General features: G+C 39.6%; 1 protein-coding gene across 4 annotated transcripts in view; it reads right to left on the reverse strand.

The window, feature by feature from the left end:
• Positions 1 to 2,605: 2,605 nt before the first annotated feature.
• PPARGC1A (PPARG coactivator 1 alpha) overlaps positions 2,606 to 19,482 on the reverse strand; it is a 359,215-nt gene continuing 342,338 nt past the window's right edge. For all 4 annotated transcript variants that reach the window (XM_068680032.1, XM_068680031.1, XM_068680033.1 and 1 more), the window contains 5 exons: positions 18,835 to 18,939; positions 18,580 to 18,700; positions 9,496 to 9,617; positions 8,990 to 9,141; positions 2,606 to 6,073 (listed from right to left, as the gene is read on the reverse strand). In XM_068680032.1, coding sequence (XP_068536133.1) covers positions 5,970 to 6,073; positions 8,990 to 9,141; positions 9,496 to 9,617; positions 18,580 to 18,700; positions 18,835 to 18,939 — 604 coding nt within the window. In that variant the 3' untranslated portion in view covers positions 2,606 to 5,969. The remainder of the gene's footprint in view (positions 6,074 to 8,989; positions 9,142 to 9,495; positions 9,618 to 18,579; positions 18,701 to 18,834; positions 18,940 to 19,482) is intronic.

Genomic DNA, 19,482 nt, shown 5'->3' on the forward strand with positions numbered 1-19,482 from the left:
TCTGGAAGTGGAATGTGAAATAATACTTAGGAAGTCATCTTGCTGGAGTTGTATTTAAATTTTTCAAAACTTTCTCTCCAAGGAAGAATTTTGTCCACAGTTTCCATTTTAATTCCCTAAACCTTCACCCATTTATCACCTATTGGGTGTTTTTGTGTTTTTTGAAAGCATTAAAGGTTAAAGGTGGTAGGCAAGGCTGAAGTTTTCCAAATAGAGCCTAAAATTAGGCTTTGGTGTCTGTTTTTGGATTCTTAGGCCCCAATCCAGGAGTCTATTTTTATTCAAAGCAGCAGAGCACTTGACTTCAATGGATCTAAAAACACTCATGCTTAAGTGCTTTGCTGAATCAGGATGGACTTAAGCACAAATGTAAATGCTGTGCTGAATTGGGGCTCTAAATATGTGGCTTGATTTTAAAAGTGCTGAGAGCGGGCAGGTCTAATTGAAGTCAATGGGAGCAGCAAGATGCTCAGCATTTTTGAAAATCAGGCCACTCACTGAGGTGCCTGAATTTGATTTCAGGTGTTCAGCTCACAGCGTTCACTGTGGGAGAAAATGTTAACCCAGGGGAACAGGCAATGGAAAGGATGATTTCTTAATAAATGAGATCCTGATTTTATGCAATAAACCTTAATATAAAATGAGGGGATGGGGGAGCGGAAGGGGAAGAAATATTTTTCTGGAAATCTAATTCAGTAGCTTTTGCAAGCATCAAAGTGCTTTGCAAAAATATGAAATGAATAAACAAATCAAATTAAAAGCTGAAAAATATCAGGCTGAATTCATGCCTTGTGTAACTGCAGGAACATTGATGAAGTGCATCAGGAATAGATGTGACCCACTTCATTTTGAGCATTAATTTGATCAGGAACAGTGAGGAAACAACACAAATCCCATCTAGAAAAGAACTTCACTCTGAAAGCACTGTGAGCACCAAGCATAAGATTTCGGATCTGTAAATGGTAAAAATGCAAACTGTAAGCACCACAGCTTCTCCTCCCTGCTGTGGGAGTTAGTGAAGCTCATGCGAGTGCATGACAGATTTACTCCTTTTGTAGTCTTTGAGGAAGAGGTAGTTAAGAGAACATGGGGAAGAAAATGCAGTGGAGGGGACAGGAAGAGGAGTGGGGAACGTTTAGGGTCAGTAGTAAATCATGGTGAGGAAGAGCCTGCTCTCCCCAAAGGCGCCTTGCCCCCAGCCTCATGCTCCAATGCAAAGGGCTGGTTTCATCAAGACCACAGTTGAGAGTTTTATGGCATGCTTTGCAAGTGAAAAGTATTGAGTATAAAATGAACAGCAATGTTAGGAACAGAGATGAGGTGGAGGCTAGTCAGAAAGGCAATTTTTAGAAATGAATTTAGCGGTTTCAAAACCTAGAGGAAACTACTCTAGATAAAGACTACCAGCTGCATAGGCTGTGCTAGCTCACATCATGCTGCAGATACCCTCCGTAGCACACTGTCAAGGTGGGGATACTCGTGGCCCAAGTACAGCAGGGTCAGCTCTCTCCTAGTGCTGTGTTGATACAAATGGCCTACATGGTAGGCCAACAGTGGTATTTTGGCTACCTGTGAATAAGCCTGTGCAAAACCAACAAAAACAATTCCCCTGCCTTTTTATCCACATGTAAATGAAAGGACTGTGAATACCATTTGTGCCTCTCCACAGAGCTGCTGCCAGCCCAGTGACAATGGCGGCGCGGAAGGCCGCCATGCCGCATGCTGTCCTGTCCAGGAAGGGTGCCGAGCCTGTCTGATCCTCCTAGCCCGTCTGCTGAGACAGAGGTGCTGATGAATGTCATGATGGCATTTTTTCTTAGCAAAGGTACTCAACATTTCAGAATGGAAGACACCAGCCATTTTGGACTTGTCAGCCCCTGACGGCACAGGTTGGACCCAAACATGGCCATGCAGAAACACCCTTGCGTTCCCCACCCTCTGGTAACTCGAGCCAGTAACTCTTAACACACCACTGAGCATTTTTCAAAAGTTTTCCCACAAAGTTTCTGTTAGCCCCTCAACAGCCTCAAGTACTTGTGGCCAAAAGGCAGGCAGCACCTTTCTAATATTAAATTATTAAAACTAGTGGGTCCGTCCCCTGCCCAAAGTGCAGTAATGTGGGCATGACCTGGGCTATTTGAAATCAACTGTGACCATTAGGAAGAGTAATGGAAAACCCAGTCCATGACCAATCGCAAGGGGGACTTTCACTTTTGATAAAAAAGAGAAACAGAAGTGGATTTGAAACATTCGTTTCCCTTTATTTGCTCAGTGAGGCTGATGTGTACTGCACATTAAAAAAAAAAAATCACAGGAATTTTCATACAATGAATTAAACCACAAAATTACATGTAGAATTGGCAGGTGGAAAATAGCCCAGCATGGGCTTAACTAATAGCTCGCTTTCCCTGTTCAGCATAGTCCAACCAATAGCTTTACATGTTCACCTACTGTACAAATTTTACAGTAGCTCCATCAGGTCAGTGGTTCACATTATTGAAAATGTCTGTCACATAGGTACAAATTTAGAATCATCACATCATATTACATGGCTATTCTAGGTCGGTATAGATCAGATCTTATACTACAGTGATTGAAGTTCTCATTACAGCCATCAAAAAGGACACATAATCATTACCTACTGTAAGCTTACATCTTAAGGGATCAGAAGAAGGTGTGTGTTTTCTTTTTCTTTTTTCTTTTTTTTTTTTTTTTCAACTGACCCAAGTATTATACCCCAGAGGCACAAACTTTCTTCTTGATGCTGCTTTTGGTGATGGCAGCCCAACTGCTTTTCAGAGCAGTTCAGCATGGATATTTTTCCTCAATTTTAGGCTCCCTCTGTTTGGATTTGGATCATTTTACCTTATGTAGGAATTACTTTGTTATAGCTCCAGAAAAGACCATAGTTTCTAAGTACCAGTTCTGTTACCTGTATTGCAGATGTGGTACTTACCACAGCATGAAAGCAACAGTACAATCTTCATCTAAAAGACATACAGAGCTATGCTGCAATTTGCCTCCAGTGACAATGTGGCACATGTGCTAATTTGAAATGTTCTGGGGGGGGAGAGAAAAGGAAACACTGAGTTTATATTTTGATGGGTTACCTACTACAGTGTCTACAAAGGATACAAATAGCTTTATTCAGCAATCCTAGCTCTACATTAATTTCGTATGTAATCTGTAAATCCACAGAGGAAAGCCATCTTCAAGATAAGAATGCTTGCCAGGCCAGTGAAAAAAAAAAATTGACTCATGACATTATGCCTGCTTGATGGAAAATAAACAGCCCACCCCCTCCTCCCACCCCAAAAAATCCCCACCAATTTATTCATGTCAGCAATGTAGGGCAAAAGAGAATGTATTTTAAATTTAATCACATAAATTTAAAGGCAAAATAGGTAATGCGTCTGGTCCTTGAACACATAATATGATATACTAAATATTGATTTCTTAAAAATAATTTATTGCTTTTAATATTTTTCTTTACAACAGAAGATACTCAAAATCCAGAAAGGAAAATTGTAAACTTTTAGTTTGGCATTCACACAAAGTTAAAATACCTGCATTTTTAACCTACAGAGCAACAACGAGAATTATGCAGATTAAAGAATGTTACAGTTGTAACACAGAACCTCTGAAAAAGTTCTTTTCTTTTTTTCTTTTTTCTTTTTTTTATTGCTATCTATCTACTGAGAAATAAGAAGCCAAAAAATCAAGCAAGCATCCGACAGGACAGACAGTGGAATCTCTCAGAACACAATATGCTGGTGATAAAATGAATGCAGCCATCAAAATCAACTGCACTGGCATGGGGGTGGAATCAGTTTTCTAAGATTGGGAGTGGGAAAGGAGATTAAATAGTTAGGTGTGCCATACCTTTAAGAGGAGTCATGAATGCCAAACAGTAATAGAATACCAAATCTATACATTCGCAAGCAAATTCCAAACTTTGCTGATTCAGTCTAGAGACTCCAAGTTCAGATGAAATTCTGATGCTCAGAATAGTAGTAGTTTACTGTTGTGTTTTCTTTTTTTTTTTCTTTCCTCAAGTTTATATTTAATTTAGCAGAAGCAATGTCATCAGCGACAATGTCATGGGCACATCTGAGGCCATGCTAGTGCATAGTAAAAAAAGAAGAAGAAAAAAAACCAACAACAACAAAAAACCACTGCTTCTGCAAAAGCTGAATTTCCAAACAAAGCACTTACTCCAAACTGACAACCGTCATGCATCCTAGGTATAAAATTTCCACTGGCCTTTTATTATTTTAGTCATCTCATAATTTATAATAAATAGGATAATCTTAACTGATAAATATGTCTCTTTAGTAAACAAAGGAATGAAGGATCAGTATTTATACAGGATGCATAACTGTAAAAAATATAGATAAATACCATCATTAAACTCTGCCAATGAAAAGATTACTGGCTTCAACAACAGTGTTTAGACACAGAATTACTGTAAAAATCATACTGTACTTAGTACCTCAGCATATTTTTATCAAATTAAAATCACAAAAATTAAAACAAAATAGCATTTTAAAAAGATTTTTGACCTCTAGTTCCAAAACTACTGTTGATACATAAAATAAAAACATTTCTTAATGATTACCCATTTGAGAGACTTTACATAAAATTATGGTATCTCCTAGAAAAATTTAGATGAGAAAATTTCATTTCCCTAACAAATTCAGTGTATAAAACTGCAAAAGAAAATCAAGCCATGAGAAAAATGTGGAAAAATACTGCAGAAGTGGTTAATACCTTTTGGGCTAGGATAAGTGTTGACAAAGTTCTTACATAAGCTCACCAAAGGAGGGATGAATGTGTGTAAAGCATTTTTGCACTCAGACACACGCACACACGCACACCCTCACCCACACGCTTTTCTCTCTTTTTTTTTTTACAATCAAATATATATAAGCGTTAAGTTCAGCTTTCTACATATGTTAGTGTACAATAATTGTTTCACCTCATATAATTACATTTGAGTATTCTTGATTAAGAAAAATTCAGCAGTTTTTGAAAAGAAGGCTGCATTTACAGTGCATAGCTGTAACAAAAAAAAACATTGTCATACAGTATGTACATAAATAAAAATACTCCATTTAACATCTGTAAATACTCAACTACTTTAGAGAATGTAGCAAATAAACTATCTGTGCACACACCCAGATAGTTATATCCAACTCTCATTAATAATGTAACACCACGTCCGCTCATTAGAATAAATCGCTGAACAAGCTGCACATTTGACCATTAACAAGGCTTTGAAAACTTTGCTGTGGAAGATCAACGTTGTAGACATTTACATGGGTGTCAGAATTAAAAGATGAAACTTCAAAATGTTAGGGAAGCTTTAGCCTTTCATTTTCTCTTCTGCAAGGAAAAAAAAAAGAAAGAAAAAAAAAAAAAACAGAAAAGAGAAGAAAAATCTTAAAACAAAACTAAAACACATTGCAGACTTCTGGGACCTGTGGTTTCTTCTGGATTGTCATATTATCACTGTGTTGTGAGAAGAAGCTTCATTTAAAAAAAAAATGCAGTGTCTGATTCTCAGACATCAGCAGCCATAGTTCTCAAATTTGTTTTCTTTTAATTTGTTTGTGTTTTGTTAAAATGCACTATGTACACATTTTGAAGTTCTATGTTGTAAGTGTATCTCTGTGGAACTGCTGCCATGACATGTGGTTTGCCCTCGACTGCACGAGGACCGCTGGGCTCCCCCGCCACCGGTCACCCGCGAAAGCAAAGCTGACACCCATGGACACGCGTGTGCTTGCTGGATAGCCATTCCGCCTCCTCACTCCTCGAGCAGCTGTGTTCATGTAAACCATGGTTTAGAACAGAGAGTGTAAAGTAGGAGAAATTCCTAAGTATGACTTTTTAATTGTCCATTATTGAAGGACGTGATGTCCGTGAGGTATTCGCCATCCCTCCGTTTTCCTCTGGTGTGATGCATGTTACCTGCGCAGGCTCCGCTGTGCCTCTTTAAGTAAACTATCAAAATCCATGGAGTCATACTTGCTTTTAGTGGAAGCAGGATCAAAATCATCTGAGTTTGAATCTGAAATCCAAAGAGATGCAAGTTCAGTTAAGAGGCATAAAGTGCTGGTGAGATCCTACATTATTTTTTTGTATGGTAGCACAAACAAAGCACTGCAGAAACCATCTAATTGCCATTATTAGACCTTTGTGGGAACACTATGCTTACAGCCCAGAAATGGCCATCAGAGAAGCTTTAGGTATGGACAGAGCTTTCTGATAAGTACCAAGACCTAAAAAATGTAGTACATCTCCCACATAGGGTGAGAGAACTATAAAGAGCTTCTCCAAGGACTGAACACTGCTACACTGCTATGCAGAGGTCTCTCACTAGTCTCACAGAATGGCTGAGGTTGGAAAGGACCTCTGGAGATCATCAGTCCAAAACTAGTCCAGGTAATCTTGACAGGTGCTTTACCAAAAACTCCACCATGGTTTTGCAAGATGCAATACCCCTAACTTACTTCTCCCAAGAGAGGTGATAGCAGTGGCTGTGCAGAAAGCCAGCACAGGCTGTGGGGTGACACGCAAGGGACACTGCTGCTCCTGACTGACCTGGTGCAGGGCCTAATGCATATCACTACACCTCTCTCAATCTTTTTTTTCGCTTCTGCTCTGATTGTTTTGGTTTGCTTGTTCAGCAAACCAAACAACTGAGGGCAAAGTCTCCACGCTGCTGTACAAGCAATCTCAGGTGGCATCCCCAGATCTTTGTAACATAAGTGTAACAGCAAGAATAGTGGTTCAGACCCTGTGGAATGTGTGTTTTAGGTGGGATCTATAATTCCTGCTCCAGTGTTGATAGTTGTTTAGACAGACATCAGTCTCTTCCTTGAGCAGAGGAGGCATGGTACCTTTGTGGCCATATAGTTCCACTACAGCAATTATTGATGTGACTGCAAGCACTGAATTTCCTTTTGGAGTAATTCCTGCTCGACACTGGCTCTCCCTGGTACCTATGCCACAGTTCCTTTATGAGAGTGCCCTTTTCTTGCCATTTCTTGTGTTGAATTAATCAGAACTCCCCATCTACCACTATACGACACACTGTGAATTAAATGTTCATTACAAGTTCTGTTAAGACAATATCTTCTCACTGAGGAGAGGTGTTAAACTTCTGACTACTATTTTCAAGTGTTTTCTTTCTTCTATACTCAACCCAAGGCTGATTAATTCTCTCCATCCTCGTACTAGCTCATGAATTTTAAAGTTCATCCTGCCTATGTAGCTCTATCAGATACTCCGTGAAATACAGAGAATGCAGTCTGAAGTAGAGAAGCTCAAGCTGTCAGCAGGACAAAGTGAAAATACTCTGCTCAGAGATCTCTGGGAATCCCACTCACTCTGGAAAGATCTGCCAGGGAATACTCCCAGTGATGAATAATGTTCCAAAAGGGTTTCCTTCAGACAACTTATTTTAAACCCAGATTTTCTGAGATACAGAGACTACCCTGGCTTCCACTGCTGAAGATAAGTCAAATCAAGTCAAGACTTCAATCTGTTTTTACTGTTTTTATCAGCCTGCATTTCGACAAATGCCTTGCTACCTTTTATATTTTCAGCATCAACCTTATATCTCTTCAGTAGTCAATTGCCTTTTCTTAGCTTTACATTATCTGTTTAGCCACTGAAGTGAATTATAGCATATTCATTGTGAACAATGTGTATCATCTTTATCATTTATTCTGAAAAGACATCAATTGGTTTGAAAAAATATATTTGTATTCACTTCCTGCGTTGTACAAAGCCAAGGGCAGCAGATACAAAATTTCATTAGCACTGTGTTACAGGGTTATGCAGAGATTTTAATGACTGTGGTCATTTATTCATAAAAAACACAATATCTGATTAATATAGATTCAACGGCAAATTGTCCCTTGCTATTTTATTCAGAAAAGAGCATCCCCTACACTTTTAGACTATTTATATAGGTATCAGGACAGCTTTAACATTTAATGAACACTTTACAAGGTAATTAAATAAGAGGTAAGTTTACAATACAATTTCACAGAGGATGTTTTGGAAGTCTGTGTGGTCTCTTTGTGCACATACATAACAACAGTATTCCTCTAAGACTCTGAACACCTCCAAATACCCTTTCAAGGGGAAATATCACACACAGAGCATAGGGCAGAACCACACATTTAAGCCCAAACAGAACTGGGGGAGATGCAGGTGAGTTATCACTGCTGGTGTGCACATTTGGGACTGGAAACTAGTGTGCACACTGTCCCACATCAGTGGGACACCAAACACCAAGGCTTGGCTTTTTGCCAAGCTCTCCACTGGCTGGACCCTCTCACGTCATGACTGGAAGTCACTGAAAAGAGACACATTCATAGACAGATGCTTATGGAGAATGTGGGATCCACCAGTTGAGACCTGTGTCCTTTGCTATACTATGGGTCAAACTTGGTCATGAACTCTTCTAGCTTTCAAACCTAATCAACTATGAACCATATTTAAGGAGTGTCTCTGGCAAGTTCTACAGCACAATTCACAGCAAAGTTAAGAATCATAGCAATTTTTTTGGGAGATGAGGCATCTGCTTGATGCTGTTTAGGGTTCATTTAAATAAATCAAGAATTAGACCCAAGAAGCCATTGTTCAGCAAAGGATAATAAACCAGCAAGTTTCTGCAGTGTTATCATTTCAGTATGGCAATGTACTATTGAATACTGGGCATTTGTTTTTGTAATGATGGAAATGAGCTTAAAAAAATATTTCACAGTTTGAAATATCTGGAAAAAGTCAACTCAATGTAGAGTTCAGATTAGTAAACTTTTAAACTTCTTGCAGCAAGCAAAAAAACCCACCTTCTTTAAACTCCTCACACCATTTAAATACAAGCAGCAAACAAAAACCAAGCAAACCTTAATTTCTCCTGAAGTATGAGGTACCAGTTACGTACTTTAATTCACTAGAACAAAATACCTACCTAGGTCTGCATAGTTAGACTTGCAAAATTGCTTGCGTCCACAAAAGTACAGCTCAAAGTCAGGTTCATTTGACCTGCGTAAAGTGTATCCATTCTCAAGAGCAGCAAAGGCATCACAAGTGTAGCGGTAGGTGATGAAACCATAGCTGTCTCTGTAATTGAAAAATACAGTTGTGAAGGAAAGCTAAGAAGAGTTAACACACATTAGCGTAACCCCTTCCTGAAAGCAAGAACTTGCAGGAGATCCAGCAATGGAAATGCCAGAAGTACAACATCCATTTATCAGCATGATTGTCCTGTCAGGCAGCTAAATACTTATTTCTGGGACAGGAAATCTCAACTAGCAAGATTAATAAATAAGGATGAAAGAAAATAAATAAGGTTTTGAACTCAGCATGTCATCTGTCACAGTACTTACATTGGTAACTCCCATACCAGTAATCTTACTGCCATAATTTTTTACATATGGCAGCTCCCAAACAAGAAGTAATCTCAAAAGTTCTCACCCATCATCCTGCAAATTTACTGTGCACTCCTCGATTTCACCAAAAACTTCAAACCGGTCCCTCAGTTCTGTTCGGGTTGTGTCAGGTCTGATTTTACTCACATAAATCACACGACGTTCTTCCTGTTGATAAAGAGCAACAGGGAACACATATTTTTACTGAATGTGTAATACAGATGAACCTACACATACATACATATACACACACGGATGTGAAAAGGATGCATAATTATAGTAGAAGTCACTTATGGAAGACCTATTGCATCCTGCTAGTGAGTGAAACAATTCTCTCCTGGAAAGCATTTGAAGTATTTGAATGATGCCAGCTTTGCCAGGTGACATACTCCTGGAAGGTTTTGCTGTGTTCTGCTATACACCGATAGACCACTCCCTTCTTATCCTATTGCATCTTCTTCCCTCCCAGTCTTCTCACCACTTGCCCTTTAAGACTGCAAACTTCAGAACCAGAGACTCCCCTTCTCTTGCAATATGTACAACAATGGGCAAAAGCCATCTTAGTTGTGGAGTACTATGAAGTAACACAGTAATTGCATAAACGTACCATGAACATTGACAAAATGGGTTATAAACGTAACATTATAAGTTCATATGACTCATTAGCTGACTCATCCTGCAATTGGCAGTTCCATCACAATCCATACCTTAAATAGAGGGAACACTGCTAGGAGTCCAGAGGATGACTTTTATTAAAATAAATACTGTGGAGAAGGGAGAAAAATAATATGTGTCCTGTGGCCACCATTACCTTTCTTAGGAAAAAGAACCTGACTGAATTCCCTGTTTTTACAGGTTTTCCTGTTCCTTTCCATATTCCTTTGACACTTGGAGCAAAACAACAAAGATATTTTCAAAACAGTCAAGTTGTGGTCATATCATTCCTTCCCAAGTGAAAACGCTCAGCAGAATGACAGAGAGACTAGGAAACCCTGGAAGAGTTGCTTTGTGAATATTTGGATTAGCACTTTACCAAGGCCAAAGCCATTCAGTGAGTTCAAGAAAAGAAAAAAAAAAAAAAAGGCAAAAGGAGATCTTCAAACCACTGACCTTAAGGTAATCAGGGCAAAGAAGAATTGGCTACAGATGGGCTGGGTGTTCAGCCCTCCAGTCTCTGATTGCCTCTGGCCTGAAGAACCCTGTCCCTGTTGGCCTCCTGCTCATTCCCTGCTCTCACCCACACATTTGTCCCCTAAGTTGTTCCACCACCAAATTCTCAGCTGGTGTAAAGCTGTCAGTTAGTGGAGCAATGTCAGTTTAAACCATCAACTCGGGCACCTGAGACTTGCATAGAATTTAGGTGCCGAATTCCAAAGGAGCTATACTGACTGCTGAGAATTCAGGACTATCTTAACCTGGAGGTGCCTAAAGGCTAATGGCACCTCAACTCTGCAATGCTAAAGGCTCTAGGGACCTAAATATAGACTTGCATTCCTGCTCAGTAACATCCTGGCCTGAAGAGAAAGGTAGCTTGCAGTCTTACAGTTCAGATATAGCACAAAATGTATGTTTTCCAAGAGTCCCCACAGAGGCATAAGGTACCAGTCATTCTTGGGAGACAGTCAATAGTCACACCTAAGACTGCAAGACTGAGGTCAGACCAAAATACACATGGAAACACATATAGTCCTGATGCCTCTTCTTTACTTGTTCAAGCACATATTTGAGATAAAGGGACCATCAGAACTGTTGTTATGGGCATATGAAACCTTGGCTCCCTGTTCCCAAGACAGCACTCTGCTCCCAGAACCTGTTTAATGCAAAATAAATAAATTCCTGCAGCTGGAAGATGAAACTAATATACCTTCTTCCCAAGAGAAACTCCTCCCTAGCATACCAAGTCAACTATTTTTGCTTACTCTTTTCTTGGCCCCACAAATCTTAGGGGCCTGAATCCAGTCCATTTAAGCTCCTGTGAAATGAAAGATAAGAGATCAAAGCCCTAGCAAACAGATCCAAGAATCAAATGCATTCACTTCTTGGACAAAAGCCCTACCCACTAAAGTATAGCACAAAAAGTGACCACAGCAACCACCTAGGTCCGTTATAGCTCCCTGGTCAGCCCAGTGGAGACCCTGACTGCTCTACCAAAGTACGTATATGCTCTCCTTAACCAATGTGATCAGGGAAGTATCAGATTTAGGTGCTTGAAACTACTGCTTTTATTGAATATACAAGGAACCAAGGTGACAGGCTTAATACTCCTCAATCACCCTGCTGGGACAGACACTTCTTTTAAAATGCTATGCCCTCTAAAGTTCATGGTCTAAAAGCTGCTCTTGCTCTTTGCCATAGCACTACAGCCTGGAAAAGCTAGCACGGCTAAAAGAAGGGCAAGTGTGCTCACAGGTAGCCGTAAATTTATGAAGGAGGGGTACTTCACAGACAGCTGCTGCTTTTTAGCTCTGTCTGTACCCTGTCCCAGTCCAGAGCCCTGACTCTCCTGACAGGAGAATGAACGAGGGAATGCAGACAGCAAGCAACAGAAATCTGCATTTCTTCAATTTTCCCCATTCTAATTCTGCTTAGTTTCAGTATGGTTGGGTGCCATAAACTTCAAAACCAGGAAAATCTGCATATGCACAGTAATTACTTTTTCAGACTGTTTTACCAAATCAAGGATTTAACCGCATTGAAACACTTGATAAGAAACAATTCCATTGATACTTGCTATTGAACCTAAATGACTGACCAGATGGAGCAGAACATAACATAGCAGACTGTCTAATATACTTTAGCTGAGATAATACATCTCAACTGAAAAAACATAATGTTTCACTCACTGACATGGAGATTGTTATATTACAGTGTGATGGAAATAACTATTGCACGCTCTTCCATAAGACTGTGCATGCCTGTGCAATTTTTCCTTCTTTTATCCCTCTAATAACTTTTATATATCTAATATCCCTTTAAGACAACTGTAATAAAACAAAAGTGAACAATTAAAAAAAAAGCCTGTTAAACTATCATTAAGGGAATAAGTTAAACCTGCAAAATTAAGGAAATTCAAATTTAAAGCTGAAATGCACCATATGTCCTCCAGTGTGCACACATGAGGAGATGTTCGTTCAAGTATTTTTTTAAGCAGAGAGCGATGATGGTATAAGATATTAGAGAACACAGGCTCTGTACAGCACTGTCTTTGTCTTGGTTAATTTCAGTTTATTTAAAGCAATTATGAAAAAAAATGTATTTGTATTCACAGAGACACCTGACTTTTATTCTCATTAATAATAAGAGCTATAGAAGCCTAACAAGATTACAACATACCTCTAAATGTTAAAGACCTTTATTCTATCGTAAGTTACACGTATACGTCTGTATGTGCATATTAAGTATGCTTTTTACTGCACTTGTTAGAGGAGATGACATACGACTTGGGAACCTAGAGGACTGCAGAGAAAAGCTTTTGTTTTCATTTTAATGTGGGCAGAGGGAACCCGCAGGAAACTCCACATGATAGCATTCGTATTTCCCTCCCAAAAATGCAGATGATTTACTTTGCGACATAAGCTTTAAGCATATGTAGTTCCTGCAGTACCTGCTTTGCCAGGTAAACAAAGGAAAAAAGAAGAGCCTGGCCAGCTCTCCCAAGCCCAATGTCTGTCTTCTTCTGCTCTATCTAAAGCTCCTTCTTCTTAATTTTGCTCTTTCTTCCTGGCAGTAAGAACACTTGAATAGTCAGATGTGACAGACAGTCTCAGACTGAAGAGCAGTGTTTCAAGTCTCAAATGAAAATACTAAAGCGTTAGCATGCCTAAACTGGAGAAAATACCAGGATATAGTAGTTTTATGGATACAAATCCCCCAAAACATTCTCTGATGCTAAGGATCTTTTTGTCTTGCAAAAGGTTCCTCCAAAATTCTATTTTATTTTCCCTTCCTCATGCTTCATCTTTACTTTCACAAAAGCCCAGACCAATAGATGTTATTAGTATTCACGTGTTATTTATACCAGGCTTCTTCACCCAACATTTGTTTCCTTTGCATGCCTCTCCTCGCTGCACCCTGGGGTGCTGCTAAGCCGGCTCTGTGGGAAGTGCAGGCAACCACTCCAGAGGTGACACCACACTGTGCTGCCGTCCTCATTCTCCCTGCCACCTTTTGTCTGCACATTTCTGGTGCATACCTAGTTTCCCAAGAGCCAGATAATGCTCTGTGTGAAGCTGAGAGAAAAAAATCAGGGGTTATTTTGAAGCTGAGGTCTGCCACAGGCTTGTCAAAGGCTCTGCTGCTTCCTCCAGCATGAGTGCCTGGCTGGGTGTAAGCCCCCTGCCTGTGTTGCCTTCCATGCCCGGTGCCTTGTCTCCTCTTTCAGTACAAAGCAATGAAGATGTCCATCCTTAGAGCTGGAGGCCAAAAAACATTTTCAAAGTGCAATGGGAGTGGCTGGGCAGAGTTTAAAAAAGAAATGCTATGAATGGAAGAGCCAGTAAAACTTTAGATTTTGACATGCTAAGAAGAAAAAATTGCTTTAGATTCTGTATTAAAGAAGAATTGAGTACTATGTATGACCTGTGTACAAGTACGAATGGCAAAAGGAGGACTCACAAAAAATTGGAAAAGGAAGAAAGAACAGTGCATGATATTCTCAAATATTGCTGTGTGGCTGGGGACTGAAAAAGTTCAGCCACTCTCCATGGTGACTGATCAAAAAATAGTGATAAATCAGTAAAACCCAAGATTTAGATAATTCATTTGATACATTTTCAGCAACTCATACAGCAAAGGTAGAATGCCTCTGATCAGAGCCATCAAGATGAGCAACGACAAAAAGATCCAAACTAAATTACCAATGTGCATTGGCTCCTTCATTAGTGGGAACTGACTCCATTAGAGGCTGAGTCTGGTTTTAGACTTCAGAGAACCCAAGCACTCATTTAGGAAACCACCTTTCTCCTGCTTTCCTGTTGTAGAGCAATTTATTTTCTTTGAAACCATGTGTTTCTTTCCACTGCAGTGGCCTCACAGAGCATTTATCTTCTTGCATCTGTAGGCTCTCTGGGACAGGGACTCTTGATACTTGCCTCATGTAGGCTGTCAGCACTTAGAAATAAAAAACAATAGTGCTAATAGGAATTTCCTACGCAGGTATAAAAGCGGATTTTGTTATACCTCCTGGCAGCAGCCAGTCCCCACAGTAAATGAAGCTATAGGGAGGATGGGACACTAAGTCAGTAGCACGGCCATAGTGGCAGAGCAGCGCAGGTTCAACACCCCAGGCTGTGCGTCAATCTAACCTTCCAGCCCTGATGCACCACTTCAGTGGGGAACCAAGAACTCTTTTAACCAAAGTGCTTCAGTGCCCGAGGAGCACTCCGGGTGTGCTCCACCAGCCTTGCAGCTCTGCCATGCTTTCAGGCTCGCTGAGCTCTGCTCCCAGTGCTCGCAGACCCTACACCACTGAGCTGTTGCAGTGCTTGGGTGAGTTACAGCACTCACTGTAACCTCTCTCGAAATTGCTACTAACCCACTAACTCCACTCAAGCATTGTTGCCTGCTTGTCAGACTCCAGAATTGAAATGTGCTAACTGTATTTCTGAAGCCATGCCTTGGAAAATATTTGCTGCATGGTCTAATGAGCTGCTGCAGCAAAAGCCTGCATACCTCGGAAATTTCCTGGGGTGTATAGGAAGAAAAAAAGCAGTCCTCGGTCTTCTTGGCAAATCACTGTGATCTGCCTTGGCTACGGGTTGGATCCCAATTTCTACAAAGCCCTGAGTAGCCTGTCCTGTCCCACAGTTGTTTCTGGAGTTTCGTGATGAATAAATGTGTCTCTGCTATGACCTGGTTACTGAGTCTTGGTGGCAAACCGGCCTTCTCTTCGGTGAGCACCGGTTCCAAAATGAAATGGGGACCCAGTGAAACAAGTGATGTCAACATCAAACTAAATTATGCTAAAATCTGTTTCATTAGCATCACGACCAAAAATACAAATAAATGAATGACAAAAATATTCTGACTTTCTAACTCAGAAATGACTTGTGACATATTGAAGAAATGACATTTTTCAGGTGCGACTGCCCAAAGTTAAGACCCTAGTCCACAGAAAAGACACTGAATCTCCAATCACAGGGGAAGGGAAGATAGAGAAGAAAAGAAAGAAAAGTACCACAGAACCTCTTGAAGTCATATAGCTGCAAGTCCAGATATGACTTTAGGAATCCATACAGGAATTCCTGTATGGATTCCTGGCTTTCAGCTGATCTGAAGCGACTGCAGCAAATGTGTTGTGTGCACGACTGAACGGGCAGCCATTTAAACACGCCTTTGCCTGGTAGCATGAACACACGCTTCTAAAACAAGCCTCTCCAGCAGTCTGCCAACATGCCTTCGCATCTGCCAAAATACAAGCTGCTTGCACAATCAGAGGGCACTGCTACACATATGGTTTTGACAGATTAAAATATGTGATTTTTTTTCTCATTTCTTTTTCCTCAGTTTCACACTCTTGTTGTCACATTGAGACTAATTCTAGATATTGAACCAATAAGACCTGATGGCTTCTAGTTCAGTCATGATTTCTGTTCCCTTCGCTTTGTGCATCTTTTCTACAACTAACTCCTGAGATCTTAGCACGATGCTTCTCATGAAGAAAAGCCACCTTCCCTTTGTAACAACACCTGAGGCATTAGTACTGACCAAACCTTGGGGTGCTCTGTTAACACTGTTTGGAGGTATGTGATCTTGTTCTTGCAGCATAAGGATGAACTAGAAAGAAAGGCAAAAAATCTCCAATGCAGAATTTATGGAAATCTGAACTTATCAAACTGTAGAAAGAGTTCAAGGAAAGAGAGAAGGGATTCTTGCAGCTGAACAGTAAATGAGATGAACACCTCAAAAAAAAAAGAGTGGCACAGAGGAGACCCATAACCAAAAGGAGTAAGAAAGGGGACAGAGAATGCTGGACAAAAATAGCACCTTTGTTAAATTAGTACACATTTTATCACTGATTTCATAGGATCTTGTCTTCCCTTTCTCTGATGTCTCCTAACCCACATTGATTTGCACAGGGAATAAATTGGCATGATTCAATACAGATTTTTAAAGTAAAAGTGCTGATAGACTTTGGAGAAAGGAGTTAGTACAACTTCATCTACATCTCATGCAGCTCTTACACAGGTGACTGGATTTCAAGTTTTTTTCTGTTCTATTTATTGATATTTTATAAATATATGATTTGCCACCCCACTAGACCATTTCAGTTCTAATTTATTTATGTTTATTAATACACAATTTCATTAATGAAGTTAATTAACATGACAATGCTCACTTTAGAAGAGGAAATAAATTCATCCTTGGTTTAGAAGAGCCTAAAATTCTTAACATAGAGGAAGTTATGGTGCAGCCTAACTATAGCTTTTGAAGTTTCTTTTATTTCCTACCTTTTTCTTGATTAGCTAATAGCCAAAAATTTGCTGTTTTAAACTAAATCAAATTTTCTACTTTTCAGCAGGATTCAGGTTTATTTATGCCAGTAAGGTATAGTAATTGAAAAGTAGTGAGATATATGCATGACAGAGGTCTACTTGAATATCTAATTTGTCTTAGATTTAAGAGAGAACAGCCAGTGTAAGTTACTATTGCTGGGAGTTAGTGTTCATCTCTAAGCAGATGGAAACTAGATATTTTAAAACTAACAGCAACAATTGACTTAAATATAGCCCTTTCTGAAGCCATGCAAAATCCTTCCATTGCCTTCCCTGAGTTTTAGATCAGAACGTGTTATGGCACTGTATTTCATGCTTTACAAAATACAGGTATCGAACACATTTTGTGGATAGGAGACCTGATGCAGAGAAAAGTGAAATCATTTGATCAAGCGCACTAAGAACAATGGTAGCAGAGACAAAACTCACAAACTAAAGGTGCCTATTCCCTCCCTGAACTTCTTGTTGCCATAGACTACACAAGTCTCTGTCAACCTCTGTGCACTCCCAAGTCTGTTGGTGTATTTGGAGAAATGCTGCAGAGTGTGTGACATATCACCTTTTTACTACAAAGTCCACTAAAGGTGCTGGAAAGAGACTATTCATTTTGGTGAGCTTTGGACAGAATACTAAGAAGAAATGTGGGCACAAAGATGAAATATCCCAGTCTGCACCAGTTCATGGAAGAGTAAGAGGATGGCCAGAGCAGCAGTAAAGGGAGCCCACCAAAAGGGCTTAACAAGGGGAATTCAGACTTATAGCAGCTCCCAATTTATCAAACCTATCATGCAGTTGCCAGTAGGGAACTAAAAAGGGGCAAAAGCCATCTGTCCATTTAGTAGCCATTCTTCTGTCGTACTGCTACAACAGCCATGGGAGTTGCTGATGCTCCCATGGGTATTTCCTTTGCCTCAGGTATTTTCAGTCATTTTGCATAGAACATTGATGAACAAAATAATTAAATAACATATATTCATTATGAAAGGGCCAGTATTAAGTGACATTTTAAAATGGTGTCACGTATTCAGACTATTTATTTTGGTAAAAATAATTTAGAAATAACTGTGTCATAGGCAGAAAAGAAAAATTAAATCGTGCCTTTGGACCTCAGTTTCAAATTCTGTTATTTATACCCGCTGTATAGACAATTACAGCTACTACAAATGTTGAGCGATCAGTATGTAAGCTGACTGACTCTTTATATTGCTTCCACAAAGAACACAAAGAAACAAAAATATAGAAACTAGATATTGACTACTGGCACTCTGGTAAGTGACTTATAGTATAAGCTGTAGGTTCACTGATAGATCAGTATAAGGAATAGGCTGGGTCATATTTAATTCTTTGTTGTCTGGGATGAAACCTTTTTCTAGAAAATCCTTTTTTTTCCTGACTAACTTGGAGAGTTGCAATTTACAAAACCTGAAAAAAATAGTAGTGTATAAGCAAAACACAAACTGTTATGAAAATACATATTTGCCTAAAGTTCAAAATGCTAAGAAATACACATATGCACATTTTTGTATTTTGTTTCATTATAAAGAAGAAAGAAAATAAAGTCTCAGTTCTAGCTTTAGAAATCTACAAAAAGAAACAGAAACCTATTTCAAAATGAAAGTTATCTTCACAATGCTTACAATTGCTTTTTGCCTCTGTCTCTCTCTTTGTTTGGCCCTTTCAGATTCCCGTTTTTCATACTCTTTGCGGTATTCTTCCCTCTTCAGCCTTTCATGCTGATATTCCTCATAGCTGTCATATCTAGGAAACATAACTTAGTCATTAAATCAAGCACCTGCATTTGTTAATGTAAATTTAGTAATACAATCTCTGGAATGCTTCATTATCTCTTGACAACTCTGAAAAGCAAACCAAATGTGCACAAAATGCACTACCTGGGTCTGCGACTGTACGGTGATCTGGATCGCGATCTTGCACGTAAGGGAGAACTTCTGTATGCTCGGTGTCTGCAGTGGCTGGACTCATAACAGTGACAAGATCTGCAGGAAGAAAAAACATTTGCCTCTGTCATTCACTTTGAATCTATTTACACCATTTTCTCCTCAGCTACCTCTTACCTGAACTTACAGTTTCTTCTATGCTACCAGTGAAAATTTCCAGTGGCAGTTTGTGATCTCCTAGTCAACTAAGGGGCCTCAAGTGATTTTGCCCCCTTCTGTAATGTTCCTTATTGAGGCTAACACAGAGCAGAGTCAGCCACTGTCAACTTCATCTGATAGGGACTGCAGCTAGATTGCCACCGGGCAGCTTGCAGATAATGGGAAAGGTTAGTTGTGTACATCTCTCACCAATTGCTCTGCCTCTGACCTGACTGGCTCCACTCAGAAAGGGTAAATTTAGCAAATTCAAAGGATAATGGCAACAAGTGTTTCTGTAGCAATCCTGTAACCTTCAGAGTTAATCAGTTCAGGGGCAATAAAAAGAGTTGCACTGGATTATTTCTTTCTTTTTTAATTTCTTTCCTTCAAGTCACTCTGCTTTTGCTGTTTTCCTTCTTACTACCTACAATGATGATATATGAA

This window comes from Anas acuta, chromosome 4 (assembly GCF_963932015.1).
Source record: "Anas acuta chromosome 4, bAnaAcu1.1, whole genome shotgun sequence".
In the NCBI taxonomy this organism is placed as follows: domain Eukaryota; kingdom Metazoa; phylum Chordata; class Aves; order Anseriformes; family Anatidae; genus Anas; species Anas acuta.